This window comes from Chlamydotis macqueenii, chromosome 2, assembly GCF_036417535.1.
Source record: "Chlamydotis macqueenii isolate bChlMac1 chromosome 2, bChlMac1.mat, whole genome shotgun sequence".
Lineage (NCBI taxonomy): Eukaryota > Metazoa > Chordata > Aves > Otidiformes > Otididae > Chlamydotis > Chlamydotis macqueenii.
Window position 1 is genome coordinate 141,313,110 of NC_141557.1, and position 26,937 is coordinate 141,340,046.

The 26,937-nt window shown below is 38.2% G+C and overlaps 2 protein-coding genes across 2 annotated transcripts in view; both read left to right on the forward strand.

Moving 5' to 3' along the window:
* Positions 1 to 3,347: 3,347 nt before the first annotated feature.
* On the forward strand, positions 3,348 to 5,270 carry POLR2K (RNA polymerase II, I and III subunit K). Its single transcript, XM_010121522.2, has 3 exons — positions 3,348 to 3,793; positions 4,556 to 4,648; positions 5,114 to 5,270. The coding sequence occupies exons 1-3, from the start codon at positions 3,733 to 3,735 to the stop codon at positions 5,134 to 5,136; spliced, it is 177 nt and encodes a 58-aa protein (XP_010119824.1). The 5' UTR covers positions 3,348 to 3,732; the 3' UTR covers positions 5,137 to 5,270.
* Positions 5,271 to 5,746: 476 nt separating this feature from the next.
* Positions 5,747 to 26,937, forward strand: part of SPAG1 (sperm associated antigen 1) — a 42,686-nt gene continuing 21,495 nt past the window's right edge. The window contains exons 1-10 of the mRNA XM_086742503.1: positions 5,747 to 5,783; positions 7,269 to 7,410; positions 8,036 to 8,195; positions 8,554 to 8,679; positions 14,309 to 14,376; positions 16,475 to 16,593; positions 17,081 to 17,186; positions 20,749 to 20,879; positions 21,523 to 21,629; positions 22,396 to 22,558. Of these exons, the coding sequence (XP_086598629.1) occupies positions 7,271 to 7,410; positions 8,036 to 8,195; positions 8,554 to 8,679; positions 14,309 to 14,376; positions 16,475 to 16,593; positions 17,081 to 17,186; positions 20,749 to 20,879; positions 21,523 to 21,629; positions 22,396 to 22,558 (1,120 nt within the window). The 5' untranslated portion in view covers positions 5,747 to 5,783; positions 7,269 to 7,270. The remainder of the gene's footprint in view (positions 5,784 to 7,268; positions 7,411 to 8,035; positions 8,196 to 8,553; positions 8,680 to 14,308; positions 14,377 to 16,474; positions 16,594 to 17,080; positions 17,187 to 20,748; positions 20,880 to 21,522; positions 21,630 to 22,395; positions 22,559 to 26,937) is intronic.

Here is a 26,937-nt window from a genome sequence, read left to right on the forward strand (position 1 = left end):
ATGAGCTAAGACAGTCTGCAGCACAATCACAAACGCGTTCCCTTCCCAACTAAAAAGTACCCCCGCACCTACCCGCCTCGCCCCGCAAGCCCTTCCTCAAGCTTTCCTACCAGTTCCCCAGGAACTGTTTCACTTTGCGGGACAGTGGAGGTCTACCCACACAGTCCCAACCCTTTCTGCTACTCTAAATCCGAGGAGCATCTTTAGAGCTGGTGTTTATCAGCCCATCAGAACGGGGTTTTACTGTCAAAGCCGCTCCTCTCGGAAGAGGCGGGCTTTATCAGAGACGGCTGAAGCATCCGGAGCTTTAAGATTTGGTAAAACATCCTCTTTTTCTAAGGGAATGGTTAAAGGATGCCAATAATAAAGCAATTACATAATATCTTTCTTAACAGTGGAGACCGTATTTTCACGGAATTAGCTTTAACTGACTTTTTCATGGCGGTATTATTAGCAAGTCCTTTTAAAATTACCGGTTTGGCAAACGCACTTTAAAACACGAAACGAGTCTGGAGAAATTATCACAGTTGGTTTTAATTTGTTTTGTTTATGAGATGGTATGAGATGGTCATTCCTCAGTGTGCATTTACCAGGCTTTTTTTTTTTCCTTTTTTTTTTTTTTCCCCCGCTGTTTCAGACGCGGGGCACACACCCGCACCTAGGGAGACTGCGGGGAGGAGAAGAGGCGGGCGGCAATGGCACGGGGGAGCCAGATCAGAGACAAACGTAGTTCTGCCTTTCGCACACCGTTTTTCTTGCATGTGCTTTATTCCGGCACACCAAAAGTTATGTTTTGCTAACTTCATAGACAGCATCAGGGAGAAGCTGTCTAAAATCACCACTGTCTTTTCACTACGTTTAATTTAAATACAAAATAAGGAAAACCGCAAATACTTATTATTCATCAAGTTTATTTTAGATAAGCTGTAAGTCATCTATGAAGGCGATTTGCTACTGTGAGAACAGTATCAAGAAATTCCAGCTGATAGTACCTCAATGCACACCAATGCATTTGGGTGCTTAGGAAACAATTTTTATTCAGTCTTCAGAGACAGAAAGACCTTTCCCTAAACTAGAGAAGCCTTATAAGTCATTTAATTCGGCACAGTCACAAAACACAGTATTTGTTAAACACTTTTCCAGGAATAAAGCGAAGATCCTATCGAAGATTCCAAATTCGCGTCGCCAGTGAGGCTGAGCCAGCGACTGGGAGTGCGACCGGTCTCCTTTCCAGTCTCGCCCGTGCCGTTTCCGTTCGGTACCGGCGGGAATCGCCGACATTTTAACTTCGGTGGTGATTCGACCTCACACTTAGAACCTCTAGTGCCGCCGTTTGTAGGTCTGGTGTGATATGGGCACCTACGGTGGCGCCCGCAAGATTAAAACACCAAGATGTGTTTTTTATTCACGGATCTTAGGTAAAATGCCACCAAATAGTCTGTGCCTTTTCCCCAAAGCGGTTAACACCGGTAGCTATGTATTACTTTCTCAACCTAATCATTCAGCGAGGAGGAAGCTGCAGCTGCAGGGCGAGCGCTCCTTAGCTGGCGGGACACAGCCCCCAGCCTTCCACCCCCCACACGCTGCGCACGGCCGTTACGCACTAACGGACCCGCCTCGGGGCGGGCCGCGGGCCGAGCCTCGGCGGCACAGGCCACGCCTCCACCGGCGTCATCATCTGGCGCCGAGGAGACGGGGAGTCGCGTAGAGCTGCCATTGTAGGCGAGTTGGGGTTTGCCTGGGGTTTTTGGGCTCCTCCCTTCGGGCTTTTTCGCAGTGTGGCGGGTGGTGAGTAGGGAGAGGCCCGGCCTAGCCTCGTGAACTTCCATCCTGCGTAAGAGCCCCGCGGCGCCGTGGAGGTAGGCCGCGGTGCGGATTTGGGGCAGGCCCGGGTGGCCTGGGGCTGAGGGGCTGGTGGACTGTGAGGAAGGTAGTCCGTGAAGAAGGCAGCCCGTGCTCTTCTTCCTCTGTGGGCTCTGAGAGGGACGTGAAGGAGTGGGTTTGCCTCTCTCACAGGTTCGTGTGGCGTCTTGCCGACACCGGTAGCGTGGCCGGCGGCTCCACATCTTCATGTTAAGTCACGGTTGCACCCCAGTGCGTATGTGTGCCTGTTGGCTGGGCCAGCTTGGCAGCACTTAGGGTTGCAGGATGCCTGAAGGCCATGGCACGTCCCTGCTAAATACGTAGCTGTTGGGCACCGCTGGCTTTAGCAGCAATGTTATTTTGTAGCGTGAGCAGCACTAACTCAAGTTGTTTAGTTTTAACTGTGGCCTTCCATAGTTCAGCTCTCTGTTTTAGAAGATGGTGCTGTTTTCAAGTGCTAATGATGCTTATACCTTACGATAGTGTAGTGGCACAAAAAGACTATAACACATATGGATTAAAGTGTTACTATGGTTATGGTAGGAAAAAACCTTACTTGAAAGCTGTAAAGTTTAATAAATTATTTCCAGCTCTCTCAAATGAAGTGGCATAATGGGGATTTTGACAAGTAGTTTGTCAAGTGCTAATCAGACTCTCTTGAATAAAGAATGAACTGTTTCTGTCAAGCCCGTCCTTCTGTTTACAATAACCTAGTTTTCCCAGTTGAATTTATACTGAAACAAACTGTGAAGATTGAACTGTAGCATTAAGCATTCAAGAGTCATGCTTGCAAAGAAGTATAATGGAGGCAATTCACTGGCTTAACGGTTAGGAATTCTTGTTTTCTGTGTCACGCAGAACAGCAACACAGAAAACAGCAACCTCAAAAACTGCAAGGAGATATTCACATTCTAGTAAAAAACTTGCATTGAGAAGTATTTACTATCTCTCTAGTGGTAACAGCAACAGCATTTACATTTACGGTTGTAAAGATATTTACATGTTAGAATAGGATTATTTAAAGCTTGGTAGTATGTTTGTGGAGTATATGTAACTGTTTAGTCTGATAGTGTGAGGGAATACTTGTCTCCAAATAAGTCTAAACAATCCAAACTGTTATGGGTCATTAAGAGGTGTTTGAAGAGTAGCACTGAGTTATCAAACTCTTGATCAGTTTGATAATCATATACACCTCTGTTAGGATTTTGAGGATGGAATTTATTTTCTCTATCCCCTCATTGTTTTTGTTTGCTTGGGGTTTTTTTTTCTGTTAGGTTTTTTTTTTTTTTTTTTTAATTCCTATTACTCTTCTACCTACAGCCTTTTTCTAGGATTTCTAATAGTTTAGATCAGTGAAAAGGTAGATTAGGTTAGTGTTGTATCAGAGGAGAAAAAATATATAACAAGGCCTATCTTGTTTATGATAGCACTGTTGTTATATGAGTGATACATAAGAAATTACTTATTTTTATGTTTCCAGGAAGGAAATTCTTACTGCTGCTAGGAGGGAGAAAATAAAATATTATTCATTGAGCTTAGATGTTTAAAATCCTGCATAATAGAAAATGTTGTGTGGTCTCCATCTTTTGAAGTTTTCAATACAAGATTGGTAAAGCTCTGAGAAACCTGACATTATTCTGCTTTTGAGAAGCTAAACTAGATGACTTTGTGAAGTCTCTTCCAACCTGAATTATTCAATGTCCTGTATATCAAATACAGATGGATTTTTTTTTTTTATTTACTTTTAAGGAAGCTTTTCATCTTCTCTGAGCTTTAGATTGAGATATTGAAATGATTGTGTATGCCTTGGAAAAATAATATTAAAAAAAATTAACTGATGTGCATGTTGTGTGTGTTTTTATTTAGAACATGGATTCACAGAAGGATGTTCAGCCTCCAAAGCAGCAGCCAATGATTTACATTTGTGGAGGTAAAGACATCAGTGAATTATTTTACTCTTAACCGGAGATTCGATGTTTTAATAATGAAGAATGCATAATCATTATATGGAAGAGTACATAAATACAAATAGTTGTAGTGTGGATGTTCTTTAAAGCTTTACACGCTGATGGTACCACATGTATGGGGTATATATGGATAGTGATGTGGAAATAGTTCACTAGAGCTTGTGTTGCTATGTGGACATCCTCCATCTCCAGAGGACGCTTTCTCTACGTGTCTGCTTGTGGTGCAGATAGTGGACCTTCTGTTTAGTGCATCTTGGAGAGGTTTTTTTTATGAAAATGCTGTATATTCACTCACGTTTTATTGAAGTGCAGCACTCAAATTCTCTCTTACCTGTAGGTAAGTAAAAAAATGGTGGATTTGAGTAGTCACTTCAGGATTCTCTGAAATATTTTGTCTTTTATGAAAATAAACTTGGGGCTCAGCTTTGGGCTGAGCTGAAGTTTTCATTAGTAGACAGTCTAATTGTATCAAGAGTGGAATGTATTCTGTGCAGTAATTGGTGATTTTTAGCAAGATCTTCTTTGATCATAATATAAGTGAAGCTCGCTAATTTATTTTCACAGTATCCTGATATCATTCAGCTCTTGATATAAATTCACTACAATTACTTTTTACTATGTTTTGTTTGCCACAAACAGACTATTATGACTTTTGAAAGTTATCTATGCATTAGCAATGGTGGTTTTTGTTTACTCACTCCCTTTCTCTTCCTCCATCACATCAGAATGTCATACAGAAAATGAAATAAAGGCAAGAGATCCTATCAGATGCAGAGAATGTGGCTACAGAATAATGTACAAGAAAAGGACAAAAAGATGTATCCTTTTACACGGGCACTTGAATGCATTTGGGAAACTGTGGAGAGTCAAGGTATATAAGGGAAACCAACTGGAAGAGTTTAGTAATTATGTAAGACTCCTTCAAGGCCAAAAATCAATACAGTAGAGCCAAGTACTATAAGGAAATCTCTGCAGTGTGACTGGGGATCTTGCTTTCTTTCCTGGGTCTTTCTTTCTTCCATTTTGTATGCCAAATATAATAAGCTGTGACATACCGTGAATGGATACTAGTCAGCCTTTTAATAAAAGGAAAGTGTTGTGGCATTAATTAAACATGAGTTTTGAAATCCTTTTATGTAGTTAGTTGTGACTTCAGATATAGGTGGTCTCTGATTTCTATTTTTTTAATTTTTGTTTTGTTTTGCTTTCTCTCCCCCACCCCTTCTCCCTGATCTTCTTTTCAACCACAGCACATTTTTTTTCCTTTAACTCCAGTATTCCAGTGGTGGTTTTTGATGCCCGATGACTTCTGCTGAAGATACAGTGATTTTATGCTGCAGTTTAATCTTTCGGATAACTTTTCTCTGTAAATCCACTGGTGTACAAATGCACATTCTTATTTCTGTTTTAAGGTATTGAAATATTAAAGTTTACTGTGATTACTAAATGTTGTCTGTACTATCTTCCAGCAATAGATTTCTAAAGCTGTCATTTAAATTGTAGTCAGAGTATGTAGTAGTTCTTAAAGTTCAGTGATACTGTATTCTTTTTGAGTTAATCTTTTCGTTACTCTCATGAAGCTTTATTTGCATTTTAATTTTGTTAAGCGTTCTTTGGACTCCTGTGAACTACGTAACTGTGGTTTGAATAAATTGTACTGAAAATAAAATAGAAGGCTGCACAAGGCTAGGTCTGAAACACAGACCTGGATTTCACAAGAGCTAATCTCGGAGGACTTCAGCGCACCCAGTTCAGGCACCCAGCTGTGGCGGGGGCGCCCCTCAGCCCTGACCGCGGGGCCTCGCTCCCGCCTGCCGGGGGAAGGCGCCTGCGGCGCGACCTCCGCCACGGCCCAGCCGCGCATGCGCGGCGGCGAGCGAGAGGCGGCCGTTCCCGGGCTCAGGCGAGGGCTTGGGCGCGTCCGTCGCTCGGAGGCAGCGCGGCGCTGGGCAGGTAGGTGTTGAAGTCCGTGTCGCTGCTGGAGCTCGGCGGGGCTGTGTGAGAGCCTCGCACGGGGGTCTCTGGGGCGGGCAGCCCCGCGTCCGCGCCCTCGTCTCCGCTTCCCTGCCGCTTGCGTGGGCGCGTCCCTGCGCGCTGCCGGCCGCCATGTTGTACATAGCAACGGTTGCTACGTACGGGCTGGCCGCACTGCCCCGGCTGTGGTGTGAGGGGAGCCTTTGGTGTGGGGTGGTAAGATACATTCCGGACTGCGAGGGCGTGAAAGTTGTACTGCCAGCGACCGCCAAGCAGGGCACGGAGCTGCCCGCAGCCTCCCGGAGGAGAGGAGCACGTTTGGCTGTGGCGGTGCTGTGGCCCCCCTACAGCCGAGGTGTCCTTGTTACCGACGGCATTGCCCGAGGGCTGCTCTGGGTGCTCGAGGCAACTACTGACATTGGAGACAGTGTTGCAGTTTTGTAATGAGTGCCTCTCTTGCTTTTTACTCCTATTTAATTATTTCCTATATTCGTCTGTCTCTCCATGCACGTTATTTTCCTGTACTGAAACTGTAAATTCTTTGGGCTGAATCCTGTCTTTATGCAGTACTAATTATGACCGGTTATTATTTAAGTGATACTGTATTGTAAAAATTTTTGTGCAACTACAAACTAATATGTGTAATTATGCTAGATACTAGAACACAGTTATTTTAATTGGGTTTATATCCATACATAGATGTTATCACATACTAGCTAGCTGCCCTTATTGCACTTGTTAAAAATAAATGTTTACTTTAAGCACTATATAACATGGGGGAAAAAAGGAAGAAATTCTGCTCCATAGAGCTTGGAATCAAAATAGAAAAAGATGTAGATAAGCAGATCAAAGGTACAGTGTCCAATTTGAACACCTCACTTCATCAGCTGCAGACTTACTGGAAAAGACTCAAACTAGTACAGTAATATAATCAGAGGCCCAGAAAATGCAGTTAGTGAGGAAAGACAAACAGTTGGATTTATTTTGGCTACAAAGAAGGCAAAGGTTATAATTGCGTTAGATACACTGAGTTCGTTCATATCTTCCCTCTGAAACAGAAAGTCCTGCACCATCTTCTCCTTCATCCCCACCACACTTGCTTAAAATAGGTCATACCATATTGTGTTTCAAGAAAAATAATGTGGTAGGCAAAAAATTTGTAATTTTTCTTCAAGCAGTCTTTCTGACTTGTTCCACCTTGCAGAAGTAGTACAGTTGTACTTATTTGTTCTCCAAAACATCTCATCTATAACTGTACTTCTGTTAGTAAACATCTGTCAAGAACAGTTCGTTTGATCAGATCTTCACATTTAAAATTTTTCTTTTGTGGCAAAAAGTCTACTTGGATAACAGAGTAGAGTAGTACTTCAAACATAAGCAGGGTTAGTCCTTAAATCAGCATTACTTCAAAATATAACTGAATGCCTACAGAATCACTACATTTTTTTTCCTTTTAATATTTAGTTATGGGTGATGAGTCAGTACCATTTTTGCTGGACCAGGGAACCACTAAAACCTATCAAATACCTATTGGTCATCTGGACTACAAGTTCATTGAAAAATGCACAGACGTTAAACACCTGGAAAAGATTCTCAGGGTATTAAGGTAAGCATTATATTTTATTAACTTCATTACTAATTATATTCCTGTTCTGTAAAAGTTGAAGGAACCCATACCCAAATACTCTACTTGTCTTTAACTTCTTTGTGACTTTCCTATTTAAAATACAAAGTTGAAGTAATCATGTTAAAAGTGTCCAAATGATAGATGACCTTTGATGGTCCCTTCCAACCCTAACCATTCTATGATTCTATAATGCTAGAAATCCAAGTCCTGTTTTAACCATCCAAAAGGTCTGGTAACTCAATGCCCATTTTTCTCAAATGCTGCCACTGGATTTCTGGTTTTGTCATGAAGCCATCTTGCCTGACTCTTTGTGGTAATTTCAGATGCTGTGCCTGTTTAACTTTTGCTGAAAATGCCAAAAGCATGCCACAGCATGATGATAATTTTGAACTGTGTATTTCCATTGGAAATTGGCTGAAGGTTAACTCACTAGAATTTTCTGATCAAAATGTTATTAGGTGATAGTAGACTTTGGTTGTAACAGGAAAACAGTCCTCTGCAGTCACTGTGGTGACTACACAGAGACTACACATGCAGAGAAACATGGAGGACACAGTGCAGTTTAGTTCTTTTTTTGTAACTTTTTTATCTTTGCATTTTAAAGGTCTGGTGAAGAGGGATGTTATCCTGAACTTACATTGTTTTGTGAAAAGCGTATTGAGCATTTAGATCCAAGCAGCAGAGCTCTGAGAAAAGATAAGCCTGCAGCCACAGCTTCTGATTTCACAGCTGAAGAATGGGAAACAATTAATGGTGAACTGATGGTACAGTATAATTTTAATTTATAATGGTCAGTAGTATAATCACTTTGATGTATCAATCTTCTTGTGCGTAAGTAGAATGCAATTATTTGATTAAATAAGGAAATGATCAAAGGATTATGTCTTTTTTTTTTTTTACTTTATTGAATTAATGCCACTGAATCTTTAATGCTCATTTTAACTCTACTGATTTTTTTGTAGATTACTTTTTATTCAAAAAAGCAAAATTGCTTTTTGTCTTAATTGCCTTTCCCCATTAAAAGCAGTGTATTATAAGTATAGTTGTTAGGGTTGTTGTAGACTATGAAGTATATCTGCTCTACTGCTTTAAGGTACAGATATATTATTTATTTATTTCCAGAGCTGGGTGACAGAAATGAATGAAGATGATAAGAAACCACAGTTCCTGAGAACAGACACGCTGCATGAAAGACAAGATAACTTGCCTCCTGTTCGTTGTTCCAGCAGCTGTCTTCCTGCTAATCAGGTATCTCCAGTTTTCTATTGCATATATTTTTCTAAAATCAGGAAATTTAATGTGTACAAACTTCTGATCATCAAGCCTTTCTTACTAGATTTTGTTAACCAGAAAATAAAAACTTTTAAGTTCCCTTGCAAGAGACCAATGCTTAAACAAAAGTGCCTCCTTAGTACTATAGCATGTGACTTGTAATAATGTTTTAATTCTGATCAAGAATTCATTTCTAGAGCAAACCTCCTTAAACATGCTTTTATGTTCTTTGTTTTACATTTCAAAGTGGTGTTTAAGCATATCTCCAGCTGCCAGTAGGCTTTTATTCCATGAAGCCAAACACGAGTTAGTCCAAAATAAATACCTGAAACACATACAGTGTGGATGTGGGACCTTCTGCACCAACTGTTTCATTCTATAGCCACTTTTAGATTGGGTTGCACTGGTGTATATGTAGCCTTTGATTCCCCTTATTTTATACCTTGAGTTGGTATTCCAGTTTTAGTCATAAAGTATACTTCCTAATTTAGCTGTAAAGGATGCTTAACAAATCTTCATATCTACAGAATGAACATTTACATTTTTTTCCTAGATATTAGTTTCCTCATGTTTTTTTTTTCTATTTATTTATCTACCTGAAATCTGTTTTGTCTGTGACCAGCTTTTCTTACTAATACTAAATGCAGTGCTATTAGAGGGACTGGCAGAAAAGTAGGTGTCACAATGGGATTTTTTTGAATTGTCAGATGTTATCATGGGTGACTTCAGTCTGATTCCCGTTATTTTCTTGTGAATTCTGGGACACTTATAACAAATTCACTGAACGATCTTTCTTTTTGGAAGTTTGGAAGTTAGAAATGTTACGAAAGGATCCTTATAAGTCATGTGATATTTCTTACTAATTGTTAATTTCAAAAATTGTATTGGAATAATTACATATTAGCAAATGCCTGGTTTGTGTTTCTCTCTTGTCAGAAACTTTTTCTTATTGTCAACTGATACTTAGACGTCAGACCAAGACATTTGGGGTAACTAGGAACTCTCTGTTATGTGGCGTACAAAAGGGCTGGGAATTCCAGTGTAATGCTTTATAAGTGATTAGTATTGAGACAAAGGTGTGCTTTTGATTTTGAGTTTGGTTTTTTTTTTAATTAATCTGTCCTTTTTCACATTTTGCAATGTATGTTCCTCTTGACTGTCCTGTTTTGCTGAGAAAAGTGCCACTGTAGTTTTACTCTCGATTTATGTCCTATGTAAGTGTTTCCTAGAACAGAAAATGGTAAATAAAATATCATGTGAACTCAGTGAATCCAGATTAGAATATAAGCATAAAATGGTGGAAAGTGTCTTGAAAACCAGGATCCTTTTTACTAAAGAGGATGTGTTCTCTATTTATTCAGATTTTTTTTTTTTCTCCTACTTTAAACTATGCAGTAGTCTTCAGGTCAAGTTTTTATCTTTTTTGTTCTCCATACGAGGTTTAGGTGTTAGCATTATTACCTAGGAAAGCTAGGTACAGCTTTATGCCTTATCTGTGGTATATGATTTCCATTCCTTTGGTCCAGGTAGATGGCCTATAAAGTAACTGTAACCTGTCTTGGAAGAGAGAAGGGAGTTTTAGAATTCTTTTTTTTTTTTTTTTTCTGTAGCAGTGCAGTTATACCACTACTAGATCACTACTGACTAAAAAAAGCTGTTTCCGTAGTATACACTAAATTTATACCTGTAATATGAAATATATTTTATAAATTGCTATACTTAATTAGTTTCTATTTCTTTTCTTTCTTGCTGGTAAAGCTATGTGTAATCTTATAATTTTTAAACATATTTTGATAGGACTGTAATTATTTTTTACACTGGCATCACACAATTTTGTAATGTGGTATCAAGTATAAAGTTGACATAAAAAATTTCTCCTCTCTGCTAGAAAGGAGTCCACAAACCCTTCCTTAACTTTATGTTGTTATTTGATTGGAGACTGTGTATGTTCATCTGATCTAATGCATAAAATTTCAATATTTTAAATGAAGCCAATTCTAGAAATTTTTATGGACCCTAAAACAGTGGATTGCACCAATGGGTAAAAGTTTGATAAATGGAGTTGTGTCTGTAAACAGATTTTCTTGCTGATACTAAATGTAGGTACAACTTAATTCTGTACTAATAGCTTATAACTCTATATGATGTTTTCCTTTTACTGATGTGAAGTCATGGGGAAAGCTTTCCAAAAGAGAATTGATAAAGAGTGAACTTTATGCAATATTTCCCTCATTAACACAATATGGACATTTCGTCTTACACCCCTGTTTTTCTTTCACACAGCCCAGGACTTCGAGGTTACATCTGTACTGCCAAATAAAAGAGGACTGGAGAGACAGCTTGAGTTTTTCTGTTCCTAACTGTCCACATTGCTTAATTAATTTTTTTTTTGTGCCTTACTTCTTCCAGAATGAAATGGATGGATGGGATTTCAGCAGACTTAGGTTCCTTCACCAACACAATTTCCTAATACTATTCCAAAAATATTTCTATCCTCAGATACCTCCTTGTGTTACAGTTCAGGGAATGCAACACACATTCCAAGTTTTATGTCATAAAAATCCACTGTGATGGTGTCTATATAGCCTTCATATTATTGTGGATACTCTGAAAAGAAAAAGAATACTGCTTAGCTGACACAGAATAGTAATGTCTTAGACCATCTCATGGGGCCCAGAGGAGAACCAAAGCCAAATTGTTTCACCTGAACTGAAGCCAGTCTGTGCTTTGATGTTTAGTTCAGAAATGGTTTACTGCTCTGCAGATCCTGTGGGATTCATGCATTGTGAGCTCTGGCAAGAAAAGTGACAAGAGCAGAGATTTTTTTTTTTTTTTTTTTTTTTTTTCCTTCTTAACTTCCATAGCATGCTGTCGTAGTTCAGCCCCGATTGGACCAGACTACGCAGTCTCTCTCTCACTCCCCCCACCTTCGGAGAGAACAGGGAGAGAAAATATAAGGAAAAACGGCTCAAGGTTTGAGATAAGGACAGGGAGAAATCCTTAAAGTTACCGTCACGGGCAAAACAGACTCGACTTGGGGAAAACTATTCATTTATTACTACAAACAGCAGGATAATGAGACAGAGAACAAGATAACCTCCCCCCACCCCTCCCTCTTCCCAAGCTTAACATTATCTCTACTACCTTCCCCCGCTGAGCGGCACAGGGGGGAAGAGGGAATGGGGGTTGCAGTCAGTTCATCATATGTTGTTCTACGCCGCTGCTTCATGGTCGGGGGAAGAACTCCTCACATTCCTCCCCTGCTCCATTGTGGGGTCCCTCCCACGGGCCACAGTCCTTTGTGGAACTGCTCCGGTGTGGGTGATCTCTTCCACGGAGTTCAGTCTCTCCAGAACAGCTGTCCCAGCGGGCCCTCCACGGGCCACAGCTGCCTTCAGGCATCCACCTCCCCCGGTGCGGGGTCCTTCACGGGCTCCAAGTGGATCTCTGCTCCTCCGTGGACCTCCATGGGCTGCAGGGGGACAACCCGCTCCACCATGGTCGTCACCACAGGCTGCAGGGGAATCTTGGCCAGGAGCCGCATTACTCCTCCCCCTCCTTCTGAACTGACCTTGGTGTCTGCAGCCGTTCCTCACAACAGGCTGGTAGATGTCTCTCAGGATCTTTTTTACATCTCATTCACTTCTCATCTCCTCTCCACTTCTTGCAGCCGGGCTGGGCCGAGTCGGGCCCAGTCAGCTGCCTGGCGAGAAGCCAGAGGGTGAGGCCTGCAAGGCCCATGAGGCCTGCGCCTCCCCCTCTGCGCCTCTGCCCCCGCTCAGCTTCTTCACATCTTCTCTTCTCTCTTTTTTTTTTCTGTTTTCCCATTCTTAAATACGTTATCGCAGAGGCGTTATCACGAGACATTCTGCTACCAATCAGCTCGGCCTTGGCCAGCAGTGGGTCCGCCCTAGGCCTGGCCAAGTCCCCTGAACAAAGGGGAGCGACTTCTAGCAGTTTCCTACAGAAGCTACCACCTTAGGCCCCCCCTTACTAACAAAACCACAACACATGCAAACACATTTTTCATCAAAGCCTCTTGGATGAGATGCTCTGAATATTACTGATCGAGAAATTTCTGGCTCTGCTGGAGCCACAACTTGGTTACAATGGTCCCAAGAATATGAGACCCAGAATTTAAAAAATTGTGCATTTTTGAGTCAATGCTTCTGCCTCACTCCTTAAAAGGACATGCTGTAGTTCTCTCCCTAAATTAAAGTTTCATTAGTGTAAATACCTTATGAGTTTTCTTCTGAGAGTTTCACTGTTTTTGTACTCATTTAAGTTAAGGAATTCTGGTTTGAAAAAAAGATTTGTATTTATTAAATTAGTAAGTTTGTAATGTACCCCAGGATGCATACATAATGATAAATAATGTTTCAGGAAGTGGTACTTAGGAGTTACCTTCTCCAGACACGCAGAAGTGTTTACAGGAACGGTCGTATTTATATTATGTAAATTGGAGTGTTTACATCCAACTGCAGATGTATTTCCTTGTTACAGTGTCACCACTGGTAAAGCTAGTTTAAGAGGCTGCTGCTTGTTTCTTTGGTCCGGTTTATCACATACTCAGTTGAACTGGTACAGATATTTAGGGATGGCACTGTAATTTCTATCAAATTTTTGTTTGAACCCAGATAATTGTAAGTCTCCAACTCTACAAAGAATTACATTGGTCTAACTCAGTGAATGATGGATTGCAAGGTAAGAGGAGAGTTGAATGGCCAGGACAGTAAATGGGGAGTATTTTGAACTGGATGTTCCACTGTGGAATGCCTATTTGTAACCACACCTTGCTATTAAGTTTTGTTGAAGTCAACAGGCAGGGAAGGACGTAACAGAAATACAGTCTCATGACAGAGGGAGAAGAGATGCCAAAGGTGCCAGCTATGTAAATAGGGTCCATTAATGTAGGAGATGGGTTGCAATACAAGTCAGTCCAATCTGTTATTGGGACTGATTGTTGCAGGAAGGTCCTAAGGATAAATTTTAGGTAAGGGAAATCTCAATGATGGAGCTTGTCTAAAAGCTAGAATGAGTGTAAATAATCCTGGGAATTAGCTTGACTGGAGTGTGAAGTAGCAGTAGTACAGGCACCATCTTGAAGTCAAACAAATTTCTAAATTTGTTATGAGGGTTCCCGCGACTATCAAAATCTGTGCGTTGCATGCATTCGCTCAGGCATGGCAAGCTTAAAACTAGGTTACAGATTCAGTCTCAGTGCTAAACACCTCATCACAAGGCTGATGTTTCCCGAGACTGAGTTCGCCTTGCTGTGTTTAAAGGATGTTTTGGAAGATGGCAGCACAAGATACTAATTAGGAAGAGCAGTCTCATATCCAGAAGTTTTATTCAGTGCCTCTGTGACATGTAACAGGGCAGTGGAGAGCAGGTGTGAGACTGAAGAGCTCCTCAAATTATGATGATATGTCAAGTACATGAAGATTTTCTTTAAAGGAAGATTAATTAAGTTTTCAAGACTATGCTGAGATTAGTAATGAATAATGTTAGTTGCTAGCAATATGTATTGCAGAAACAGAACAAAAAAAGGCTGTGAATTTCTACTTTAAAAAATTGTCTTACAGGCTGGCTATTTCTCTTTCAGAACAAGAAATTACAAAACAAAGAAAGAAACAAGAAAAACATACCACGGGATTACAGTGAATGGGACAAGTATGTTAAATCCTTTGTATTAAAGTTTTTTATAATTTTACACTTTTGTTAATAATGGAACGTTATGAAATGCTGTTTTTTAAAGTATTTTCCTGAAACATAGTATTAAGGTCAACATTTAAAGGAATTATAAGACTTTGGTGAAACTTAGGTTTTCCATAATAAACGTTCTGTTAAAATGCAAATGATGCACTGTAGTGCTAACAGCTGAAAACAGTTACGTCTAAACTTTTGTTTAAGTTGTGTGAAACATAACAAGTTGGCAGAAAATACAAACAAAAAGTGATTTTGTTTCAGATTTCATTTTTTCCTTTCAACATCTAGGATTAAAAAGTCTATAGAGGTACATAAAACCAAGGGATTAAAATTAGCTTAATTTATCAGTTTTTATGAAGGCACTTCTAGGGTTATTTAATATGGGCTTATGCATTTGGTCTTCTGTGTATCTAAAGTCGCAATTCTAAATTTAAAACAAAACTGATGAATCCTTATTCCTGCACAGAGCCCCACTGACCTCAAAGAATGAGCCTGAGGCAGGTGCATCAGTTTGCTCAGATGCAATTACACATAATTAGAGGTTTAGACAGTAACTGGCTATTTCTAGGGTGGATGGAGCCCTGAGACAGACGCTCCCTGCATCATGTAATGGTGGCATATTACCCTTCCAAGTTATGTGACAGCTTGATGCCTCCAAAACGTTGAACACGGTTAGGGAAATGCACATACTTCTCTCTTTTGCATGGCAGCAGCTTCTCTCTAGCTCCTTAAATCTGGAATACGATACTGTAGAATCAGAGTGAGAGTTTCCAGGGCAGTAGATGGGGAGCTAAATCTAGAGACTCTGGTGTTTTGGGTAATGAAACTCTTAATGCCTCACTGCTCCAAAACCTCTACCAAACCCCTGTCTGCATAAGAGACTGTTCTTACAAACAGTTGCGTGTATCAGTTACTTTCATGCATGTATTTTTCAGAAATTGAGGCCTTCCTGCTAAAATGTGGACAAACAAAACAGGTTATCAAAATAACTTCTGCAACAATTTATTCTTTCAGTAATAATTTGGAGATTTTTTTTTTACAGTTTTATGTACTCAATCTGTAAGTGCTTTAGCATGCTGGTAATACTGGAGTTTGTGAATTTTCCCATATAATATATTTATTTTTGATTATACATTTATATATTTTGGATTTTTCCATTCTGAAGCATGTCATGTTTTCAGAACACTTTGAGGATAATTTTTAAACCTTCAAATAATTGTTTGGGTAATTTATGAACAAAACATTTCTCTTCATGTTTTTAAAATACTTTTTTTGAAATGTGGTTAATTTATAATAAAAAGGTAAAAGTAAGCTAGCCAAAGATCAGAATCAAAATGGAGAACAATTAGTCTTACCTGGAAAGGTTTGGAATTGGATAAATTTTCAAAATTTTGTCTCTATTTCAGATAGAAATTATTCATATTGTCAAGATTATTGTGGAAAGCAAAGGCTCTTTTTCATTAAGCCCTAAACAGAAAAGCAGTGAGTGTAGTGTAGTAATTGCCTATTACTGTATTTGTTTTACAGGGCTATGGCAGCAATATTTATTTGATACAAATTCCTAAACAGTGTTTTCAAAAGCTGCTTCAGAGTAGCCTTGGAAGTGTTTGAGACTACTTTGAAATCTCACCTTTACAGTATTAATTGCTTTGAAGCTGTTTCTTAGCCATGTTGGCAACCGTTAATAGAAATGTTTGCTAGGACTGGGATTGAGCCCAATTATACTATTTCTTAAATTTTCCCTCTCTTTTTTTGGGGGGATGGCGAGGAGGTGAGGCAGACATTTTCTTGTTTTGGTTTGTTTGGTTTTAACCAGAAGGGAGGAGGCAGAGGGGAGGTAATGTATAAGCAGGAGAAGCACACGCACAAAAAAAAAAAAACAAACAACAGAAGGAAAGGAGATAAGACTAAATATCTTTTTTCCTAAATAGTCATGGATAATTGAACACAGCCTTTATCTCTCTTTTCCTTTGGTTTATAATGGAAATACAGTATGCCTTTCTCTTACTAAAGGAGTCTTGCTATGCAACAGTATTGAATTTGTTATTTTTATTAATTTAAGGTTCGATGTGGAAAAGGAGTGTTCTAAAATTGATGAAGGCTGTGAAGAAAATAACTCAAAAGCAAGATTCTTTAGTAGACCAAGTCTACCTATAATCAAAAAGAAAATAGACACAACTGGTAATATCTTAGAAACATACAATTTTTCTTTAATTGTAATACTGTGTTGTAGAGTGTGAATATAAATTGAAGCAGCGTATTATAGAGGTAAGAGTGTCTTTATCTGTTTTTCAGCCCCTAGAGATGCTAAAAGTTGTTAGGAGGTCAGCTGAGCTTGAAGTCATATTTGAAAAAAATCTACTCTTGGTGTTAATAATCAGTTAAAATATTTATGTTGTGTTGGCTCAGTAAGGAAGTACAGCATACTTCTGCTGTTATAAACCTACAGTGGAGGTTAGCCAGCCACTTGCATCTTGCATTCTGAATTGTATCCTTATTAATAGAATTTAGGTTTTTATTCTAGAAAATACAATACAAAATTTGTCTTTTAGTAAAGCCATATTCTTTAAAAAAATAATATGCAGATTATGACGTTCAAAATATTTTAGCTGACATTGCATCTGTGCAAGTTGTTAGTTGCTGTTATGTATAAATATTTTTTTTCTAGGCATGACAAAGAAAGAGAAGATTTTTATTGCTACTCGTGAAAAAGAGAAGGGCAATGAAGCCTTTGCCAGCGGCGATTATGTGGAAGCGGTGACATATTACACTCGGTGAGTAAATACTATTGTGTTCTTTTATTTTAATGACTGTTACTTGTTAATATTATTCTTAGAGCAATGTAATTAAAGCAACTTGTTACTGAAGAAGAAGACAAAAAGATTTGACAGAAGAATACTTAAAGCATCTTGATATTAATTCTTATTTATCAGGAGAACTGGATGAACAATAATGTGATGCAATCTGCAGATGTCACAAGCTTCTTCAGATTTTTCAAAACTATTGAGATTCAAGGGCAAGTTTACAAAAATAAAAGGATAAGCAATGGGTTGAGAAATGAAACCAAATGCAAATTAATTCTAAATAATAGTATTATTGTATTGTTAATTGTTAATAAGTAAAATTGATTTAATGACCTCTTCTTAGGAGCAAGAAAAATCATGGTGTGCAGCTTCATCATAATACTGTCTGTAATTAGTAGCACTCCAGGAAAAAAGTATATAAACACAGGATTTTAAAAAATGAGACTCTTACAGGTTGCTTGCCTTATTTAGTGCACAGTGGACTACATGCAGACTTTTGCTTTATTTATCTAAATAGAGGTTGTTGCTGCAGGATCTCTGTTGTATTTGTTTCCAAAGTAGAGAAGTTCAAGGTGAATGGAATTCCGCATGACAGGAAGACGAGGGTGTTTCAGTTAAGGTATTTGAATACTACCTTGGGAGAACTAGATTTTTTGCTCTACCTTTTTTCATAGTGTTCAGACATGATGCCATTAGTACAAACCAGGATTTTCACATGAGTTCAACATTTGTTTCTCGTTTGCAGATTACCCATCTTGAGACACTAGAAGTCTGACTTGCAAAAGTGCTGACTGCTCACACATTAATCTACATTAAAGGAAATTCAATTTTGTGTTTAACTCTGAGCTTTGAAGTCATAAGGACTTTAAAAAAGACACAAGTCCTAGAAGTGTCAAAGTTGTCACTTTGAACATTGAGAAATTGAGAGCATATGGCAATCTTAGTGTATAATTATTGATGTAAACTGAGGGTAATGATACGGCACTACTGTGAGATGAAGTGTTAAGGTTCGTGGGCTATGATATTATAGTGGAATATCCTAAAAAAAAAATTGTGAGGAAGTTAATATGTCAGTGGTCAGTGCAGACAAGTATGGAAAAAATAATGAATAGGCATAAATTGTGTGCAACAGCAATAAAATAAATGTTGAACAGATTTATGTTTAGGAAGCACTAGTCATACTGTCACTGAGGGAGGCAGTTTTGTAGAACTGTTTATGAAAATTCACCTGAAGATTGTTGATGTATATATGTGCACAAAGGTATTGCTATTCGTAGCACACAGGTCATTCAAACGGAGGCATTTGATGAGTATTTCTTTGACTTGCAGCCTTAACATATTTCTTGGGTTTTTTAGATATAAGAACATGAATATAAAAAACATCCATAGTTGAATTTCATATACAATAAATAACATACAAATCTATAATATAAAAATAAGTAAAAATTTCTGCTTTTGGGACATAAATAAGGTATTCATTAATAAGGATGGGCAGAATCCTCCCTAATGCAGAGTCTTTCCATATTTGATCCCCATGGGGCATCGTCCACCTTCTGAAATATATTTACACTGAATGCTGTTCTAACTGGGTGCTTTTCTACCATCTGAAAATTTCTATTTTGTTATGTTCAGAAGTCATAGGAATCATAGAATGGTTTGGGTTGGAAGGGAGCTTTAAAGGCCATCTAGTCCAGCTCCCCCACAAGGACGAGGTACGTCTCCAATCAGATCAGGTTGCTCAGAGCCACATCCAGCCCGACCTTGAAATATTTAAATAAAACATATTTTACAGTGAATTGGTAGTAGTCTGAAGGAGTTACTTGTGTATGGGTAAAAAGACTAGAGTTCTATATAAAAATAATCAGGGTACAGTTATTCAATCTGTTTGTCTTGTAAAGAGGCCTACTATTCTAAGCTGAACATAAGGAATACTTTGTTTTACAAAAAACCTTAAACTTGTCGTTCATTTTTAAAGACATTCAAAACTTGCGAAGGACATGCTCTGATAGTTATGGTATGCTGATGTGATTTTAAAATAAATGGATCTTGCCTATTTTTCTGCATTCCTGTAGTGAAATCACTCTGCCTAGTAATTTCCGTTATACTGCAGAATCATAGAATAATTTAGATTTGAAGTGACCTCTGTACGATAAAAGCAGGGACAAGTTAGACCAGGTTACTCAGGGCTTTATTTAATTAAGTTTTGAGTATCTCCAAAGATGGAGATTTCACAACCTCTCTGGGCAGCCTGTTGCAGTGTTTAACTACGCTTACAGTAATTTTTCTTTTCCTAAAACATCATCTGAAATTCCGTTTTTGCAACTTGTGTCTGTTGCCTTTTGTCCTATCTGTGTGCACTCCTGAGAAGGATGTGGCTGTCTTCACGATACCTTCCCATCACGTAATTGAAAACAGCTACAAGACCTCCCCTGAGCCTTGGCTTCTGGCTGAACAAACCTACTTAACTTAGACTCTCCTCATATGTATTGCAGGTACGCCAGCCCCTCAACTATCCTGGTGACATGCTGCACTCACTCCAGTTTGTTGGTGCCTTTTGTGTACAGGAGAGCCCCAGACTGAACAAAAGTACTCCACCTGTTGTCTCTTCTCTCAGGTGCTGAAGAGAAGGGAAGAATCACTTCTGTCGATCTCTTGGCTACACTCTGGCTAATATGGCCCAGGATGTGGTACAGCTTCTTTGCCCTGAGAGCACACTGTTAACTTTTGTTCAATTTGTTGTCCAGCAGAGCCCTCAGATCCCTTCCTGCAAAGCTGCTTGCTACCTAGTTGACAGCCAGCCTGTACGGTTGCTGTATGATGTTTCAGGTGCAGGATTTTGCACTTGCCTTTTTTGAATTTTGTGAGAAGTCTGCCAGCCCATTTCTCTGGCCTGTTAAGGTCCCTTTGACTGGAGTTCTGCTCTCCAGTGTGTTACTGACTGTTCACTCCTTCCCAGCTTTGTATCACTGACGGACTTCTGGGGTTGCCTTCTGTTCTGTCTTATACCTCCCTGATAAAGATGTTAAAAACTATTGATCCCAAAGGGAGGCCTTGGTAAATCCATGCTAGCTGTTACCAGTCACCTTTTTATCCTTCATGTGTCTGGACAAAAATCTAGGAAGACTTGCTCCATAATCTTTTTGAGAACTGAGGTTAGACTGACTGGCCTGTAGCCATCATAGCCTCCAGAGCTCTGTAGTTACTCCTGATACTTTCAAAGGTTTCATTTGGCAGTTTCATTTGAGTCTACATGGATGGCAGCAAGAGGTAATAGTTTAAGGGACAGATGAGCCATGGCATCTTCTCTACAACATCTCAGATTTAAGCAAGCAACAGACCGCTGAAGATGGTATATCTAGTTGGTGGATGGTTGCCTCTGGTCTCACAGGAAGGATTTTTGAACCACTATTGTAGTTAAGAGTATCAGTATTAATGTTATTATAATACTGTTTTCAGCTTTCAGTAATGAAGTGTTTCTACAATCAGGTTTTCTAACTATGAGCCTACCATGATCAATACTCCTTTTTTTCAGGAGTTTATCAGTAATACCCACTGCAGCTGCATATAATAACAAAGCACAAGCAGAAATCAAACTTCAGGAGTGGGACAGTGCTTTGCAGGATTGTGAGAAGGTACTTGATATGGAACCTGGCAACATAAAAGGTAAAGTAGAACATAAACTTCCCCTTCTATGTATTATTTTATTTCTAGGGAATAAAATGGTAGATATCCATTCATGTTGTTAGTTGACTTCACTGAGCTTTAAATCGAGTCCAAGGAAACAGAGTAGCTCCTCAAAGTAATTTTAATAATATTTTTGGGGTCAGAGGAGTTTTATGCAATCCATCCTGTTGATCTGTAATGTGTATTCTTATGCAGTAGCATGGGGCTAACTCTTGTTTTTTAAATGATTACTGTAAGCTCTCTTGTATTTATGCAGTGTGTTGTTTCCATAACTCACACACAGAAGTATTAATTACCTTAAAAGTGACATGAAAACAATGCAAGTTGCTGATTTATTCCTTTCTGAAGGCAAGGGCTTGAATGTAGCTAACTATACTTGCATGGGAGGAGGAGAAAAATTGATAAAAATATGAAAAGATGCTTCACAATTCATGATTGCTGTCTCAAAAGGTATTATGTGAAACTGCATAATTAAAAATTATCAAGAGAAGAGTTAGTGCTAATACAGAGTCATTATGAAGTAAATGCAGAATTTAAAATTTTTTTTTATACTTAATATGTCCAGAAAAAATATCCACTTTATGCTTTAAATACCTAAATAATACACTTTGTTCCTTTGTAGCTCTAATGCGCCGTGCCACTGTACATACTCAGCTGCAGAATTACCAGACAGCTATGGAGGATCTGAAAAAAGTATTATGCGTTGAACCAGAAAACGCTATAGCTAAGGTAAATACAAATGAGTTTAATATGACTAGGAAAAGGTTGTATGCAGTTGTAGCATAAAGTGAGTAGGGTTTATATTGTTTGATTTGAATATGAGTTTTGAGGATGCACTCAAACTACTGTGCCAATGATCAATTTTCCAAGCGAACATAGGTGCCTGTGGTGCAAATTAGGTACTTAAACAAAAGATCTGGTCACATTCACAACTTAATTGTGAGAACCTGTAGGCATCAAGTCTTCTCTATTAACATAATATAGATGCCTAAAATTTTGCTGCTGAAACATACTTACAGTATTAGTGCCTTAGCTGATCAAAGTTATTTGCAAATTTATCTCAAAAAGATCCATTGGGATAGGTGTATTTAAGTTTGATAGATAATTCACAAGAAAAATTCAGAAGAGATACCAGGCTTTTAATGTTGTAGTGGTACAGTTAACCCACAAGGAAAGCACCTGCATTCTGTCCTCACTTCAGCGTGATGTTATAAATCCTCATTTCTCACCTCCAGGCTGGAATCTTCATTCAGGAAAAGTACTTCTTTATTTATGTAGTATCTTCTCAGTTTCTAAGAGCCAGAATTTGAGTGTTAATCTTGGCTTTGACACTGACTTTTGGAAATGTCACATTTATTTTATCTGGTTTTATATTGGCAACATTTACCTCTATAGTTCTTCAGGATATTTAACATAATGTAGTTTCTGTATATAAATTGCAATTTATACACCTTTAAAAAAAGCTTCTGCTATTGCTGTCTTTTCTCAATTGCAGAAAAATCTGCTAGAGATTGAAAATAAACTGAAATGTTTAAAGCCTGTATCTGAGATTCAAGGCAAAGGAAAAAGAATACTTATTCAAGATATAGAGGATTCAGAAGGTGATGAAGAAAGAGGGGAAAATACAGAAGAATGTGAAAGAAGCAGTGGAGATAAAAGTAATGTCATATCATTTCCTATTCAGTTTTAACCCAAGGAAAAAAAGTCATTGCCTTTGATATTGCAATATTTATTCACGTAATTCATTCATATTTGCTTGCAAAGAATTTTGTATGTTTGAAGACTAAAATTACATTCACTGCTACATTCATAAAGTAGATCTGATTGTGAAATCTAGAATCCAGTTTTATTGCACACCTTTGGAGTTATTTCTAGAAAGGGTACAGCAGAGACAGATGGAAAGTCTTGCTGTAAGTCACTTACTTCTCTATGTCCTGTCTAATTTTATACCTGTCCTTTGATGTGGACCTAGTCGGGAATTTCTTCTGGTGTTAGAGAATATTTTGTGTTTCTTAGCTCTTTCTCTTGCACAGGTCTCCTGCCTTCCCACCATCACATTTTTCTTCTGCATTTTTCCTCTCTTGATTGGATCAAAGGATGTAAAAATTATCAAGTGACGTGTAATTTGATTTTGTTGTTGTTTGTTTTGAAAACTATCAGTCTTTTTTGTTTTTTAATGTAAGAAATCATCTGTGTGAAATCTCCAAAAGTATATATTGGAGGTAAAGCACGCATAATTCTTGTGCTGTATGTAGTTTACAAGCGGTTTAAGTGCAGCTCCTGTTCCTGGATTAGTGTGTGACTGACTGCAAGGCTGCTGAGATGAAGCTACTGACATAATCAGAATACATGATTTGTAGGAGGAAGTGAAGCAGCAGGGGCTATTAAGGTTTGCACTAGCAGCTTGCTTTTAGGTTCAGCTGCATATCTGGGCTCCAGCCTGCAACAGAATAACATCCCTGGGTTGATTTCTACCCTTTCTCCTTTTTGTTGGTTCTTTAAGGTAATTTAGTGTGACAACTGTGACTTTTGTGTTTTCTGTGGCCTATGTAGTTGTCTTGAAATTAAGTCAGTGTGTGGGTTTTCCAACTGAATTGTGACTATTAGACTGCACGTGTGTGATACAATAATGCATTATTTGCACACAAATGTAAGGAAAATACATTTTTCAAAATCAGTAGGTATCTATTAAGTCCCCTCAGCTAAAACCCTGGAAGAAAGGATGGACCACGTCCCTAGCTTTAAATATTAGTTAATCTGGAGTTGCTTTCCATTGGTAGCATTCAGATGACTAAGTGCCTTCTAGCTCCATGGGAAGACTCCCATTCTGTTGAGGAATGGTTAGGCTTTTAAACATAGGGAAGATTGTCAACGGACGTCAATGTCACATGTGTTCATGTGATACACGTGAGTATTTTTGAGATTTAGGAGGCAAGTGTTTTCATAGATTATTCTATGTTTTAAAGTACAACTGGAGACAAATATGAAGTCAGTTCACTTATTGAATAAGTCTGATATGTTCTGTGAATCCAGCAGCAATAAATAGACTAAGCATCTTATACTTCTCTGTACATCTAGTCATGTAGTCACAGCCAGTCCAGTAGTCCATGTAGTCACATTTATTTCACGTTCTAATTGGTAAGCCGCATGCACATTCCTACTAAACTTGTAATTTAGGGATAGGAAGAAAAACCACAAGATAATTTTTGTTTTCTTTAGCTCTAAAGAGTTGATTTCTCAGCTTTGAACAAAACAGTTTAAATAAAGAGTGTAGTCTCTCTTCATCTTCTATGTATCTGAAAGGAAAAATAAATAAAATCCGTTTTATACAATAGAACTGGAAAATTGCTTATGTCCTAGAGATTGTAAAAACTAGTATTCAGGCACTGTGAAAACTAAAAATCGTGTGTACTTGATAAAGAACCTGATATTTTGACATATTTATAGAAGTTATAATCTCAGCTGATAAATATAATTTAAAGATAAATAAATATATTTTAAATTGCCCCTTTTAAGTAATAAAAAATTGTTGATGCTGAATGGTGTGATATTCACTTGATCTGTTATGACAGTTTTATAAAAATTAGACTAAACAGTTATAAAATTTAGTAAATATTTATTTATAAAAAGGAGAGTGCATTTATCATAGAATCATAGAATAGTTTGGGTTGGAAGGGACCTTCAAAGGCCATCTAGTCCAACCCCCCTGCAAGGAGCAGGGACATCTCCAACCAGATCAGGTTGCTCAGAGCCCCATCCAACCTGGCCTTGAATGTTTCCAGGGATGGGGCATCCGCCACCTCTCTGGGCAACCTCTGCCAGTGTTCTACCACCCTCATTGTAAAAAAAATTATTTTTTTAAACAAATCAAGTCTAAGTTAACTTCAAAATTATTATTTCTCAACCTGTTATTGCTGAAGTTGCAACAGTTCTCTCTTTAAAAGATATCCTTTGAGCACATAGAAGAAACCTTCTAACAGACAAAGCTATCTTTTGTGAGTTGATCATGGGAAAAGATGTTGCCTAGAGAGTGTCTTCTTTGTGCATGGTTTATTTATTACACTGTAGAGGTGGAGAGAACATTCTTCTTCTGGATGAGACCTTTTTCTGAAATCAGGATATATGGGGGTTTTGGTTTTTTTGTTTGGTTGGGTTTTTTTGTTTGTTGGTTTTTTTGGTGTTTTTTTTTTTATGTATGTGTCCTTCTGTTCCGTGCACCTTGAGATTGCTGGTTTGGTACACTGACACTTAGTATTGAAGCATCAGAGCACTTCTTTTTTCCTTTGTGTTAAATCCTTCATCTGACTTCTAGTTTCACTGCCTATGTGATACTAAATTTACTTGATGCCACAGCAGTTGGCTACTAAGAATTATTTTGTGATATTTTTTTTCCCCCCCAGTCTGTTTTCTACTTGATAACACCAAATTAAGGTCTTTGTCATTGAATGTGACTGTACCGTGATTTGGAATCATTCTTACAATCAAGATTTGGATAGGTGTGAATTGATATACGGCATAAAGGCATAACCTCTGTGACCAGAATTTTACTGTATTTTACTGTAGCCTTGGATAATTGACTGTGCCGGTCCTTATGGTTAGAAGCCTCCTTGATGAAATCTTGTATGAGGACATATGGCCACCTTGTTATCCAATATAATAGTTGTTCTGTATTCCTTGCTCTTCTTTCCAATGCGCTTTTTCATTTGCTGTTTCTGATTTTTAGAATTGTAAACTCTTTGAAGAAGGAGCTGTAATTTATAATGAGTTTGTATAGCATCTAGTGTGATCGGGCTGCTTGTGGCTTTTAGGCTCTATTGCAAGCTAGCAATACGAGAATTTAGATCACATTAAAAGAAACAGCCTTGAAAATTAATTCTAGAATTGCATTTGTAGTGCGTATGCTGAAGTTAAGAAAAACCCTCAATTACAGTGTCAGTGTAGATGTTGACTAGTGAATCTTTTTTTTGTTCTTCATGAACAAAGACTGCTCCTAAGCAGAGTTATTTGAGAAGTCTGTTCATTTGTATGTTCTGGCTCAGAACAATCCAAGTACAATCTCAATCAGCTAAGCCAAGAACACCTAATACAAAACAGATAATTGCTGACTGTGTGTGGCACAAATGGAAAAAATTATTTAAAATTATTTAAAATTAAGCTGTGGAGATTTGGACCGTTCCAGTTGCCTCCATATATAGCTAGTCCAGAATGGCTAAAAGAGTTGAAAATGTTTCCTGGCTTCATAATATGCTAATTCATTGTGAACTGAAGTTAGTTCTTATGTTCCATAGTTCCTATATACCTATGCTTTTCATTCTGCCACCAGTATTTTTGTACCATGCTTCTGGAGGATAAATGCTTTGTGTAGCTGGAAATTAATTGTAAATGAAAGATTATATCATCCATTACAAAAAAAAAATGCTTCAATTATTCCTTTTGGAGCATTCAATAGCTTTTGTTTTTTGACAGTCCTTCCATTTTAACACTAACATGAATTAAAATACTTTCTAGTTTGTGTTTTTGCCATTTTGGTCAAAATTGTATCCATACTTTTCAGTACCTTTCTTTAACTTTTATTTGGAATGTATAACGTATCCAGACACACCCCCCCCCTCGCTTTTTCTTTTTTCCTTAAAGTTCACAAGTGCTGATTTTTTTTTTTTTAAGGCAAAGCCAAGAATACTGCTTTCATAAATACATTTCTGTGTAGTGACTAATACAGGAGTCTTGTTTATGTTATAAAAACTGAAACTGAAAGACAGTGACAATTAGGTTTGAGAAATGTAGCTGTACAATTTTGGGCATGATGTTTACTCAGTCCAGAAATACTTAGACAATTAACATAACCTGACAAGTAAACAAGTTAATTATGAGTATTCTTATTTTCAGGGGACTCCAAATACTATAAATGTTTCCTGTTTAATCCAGGATACGTTCTGTGCATTTCATCATCAGGAAATTTTCTCGTGTATTAAGGAAATTATGTTCACATTAATGATATTTACATTTACATCACACGTTATCACATTGTCTGCTTTCT

What these genes read in the sequence shown, in the direction of transcription:
- POLR2K (XM_010121522.2), top strand. Translation starts at nt 3,733, where the DNA reads ATGGATTCACAGAAGGATGTTCAGCCTCCAAAGCAGCAGCCAATGATT. An exon ending in AATGATTTACATTTGTGGAG is followed by an intron (nt 3,794 to 4,555) that starts GTAAAGACATCA and finishes CCATCACATCAG; the next exon opens with AATGTCATACAGAAAATGAA. An exon ending in CAAGAAAAGGACAAAAAGAT is followed by an intron (nt 4,649 to 5,113) that starts GTATCCTTTTAC and finishes CCAGTATTCCAG; the next exon opens with TGGTGGTTTTTGATGCCCGA.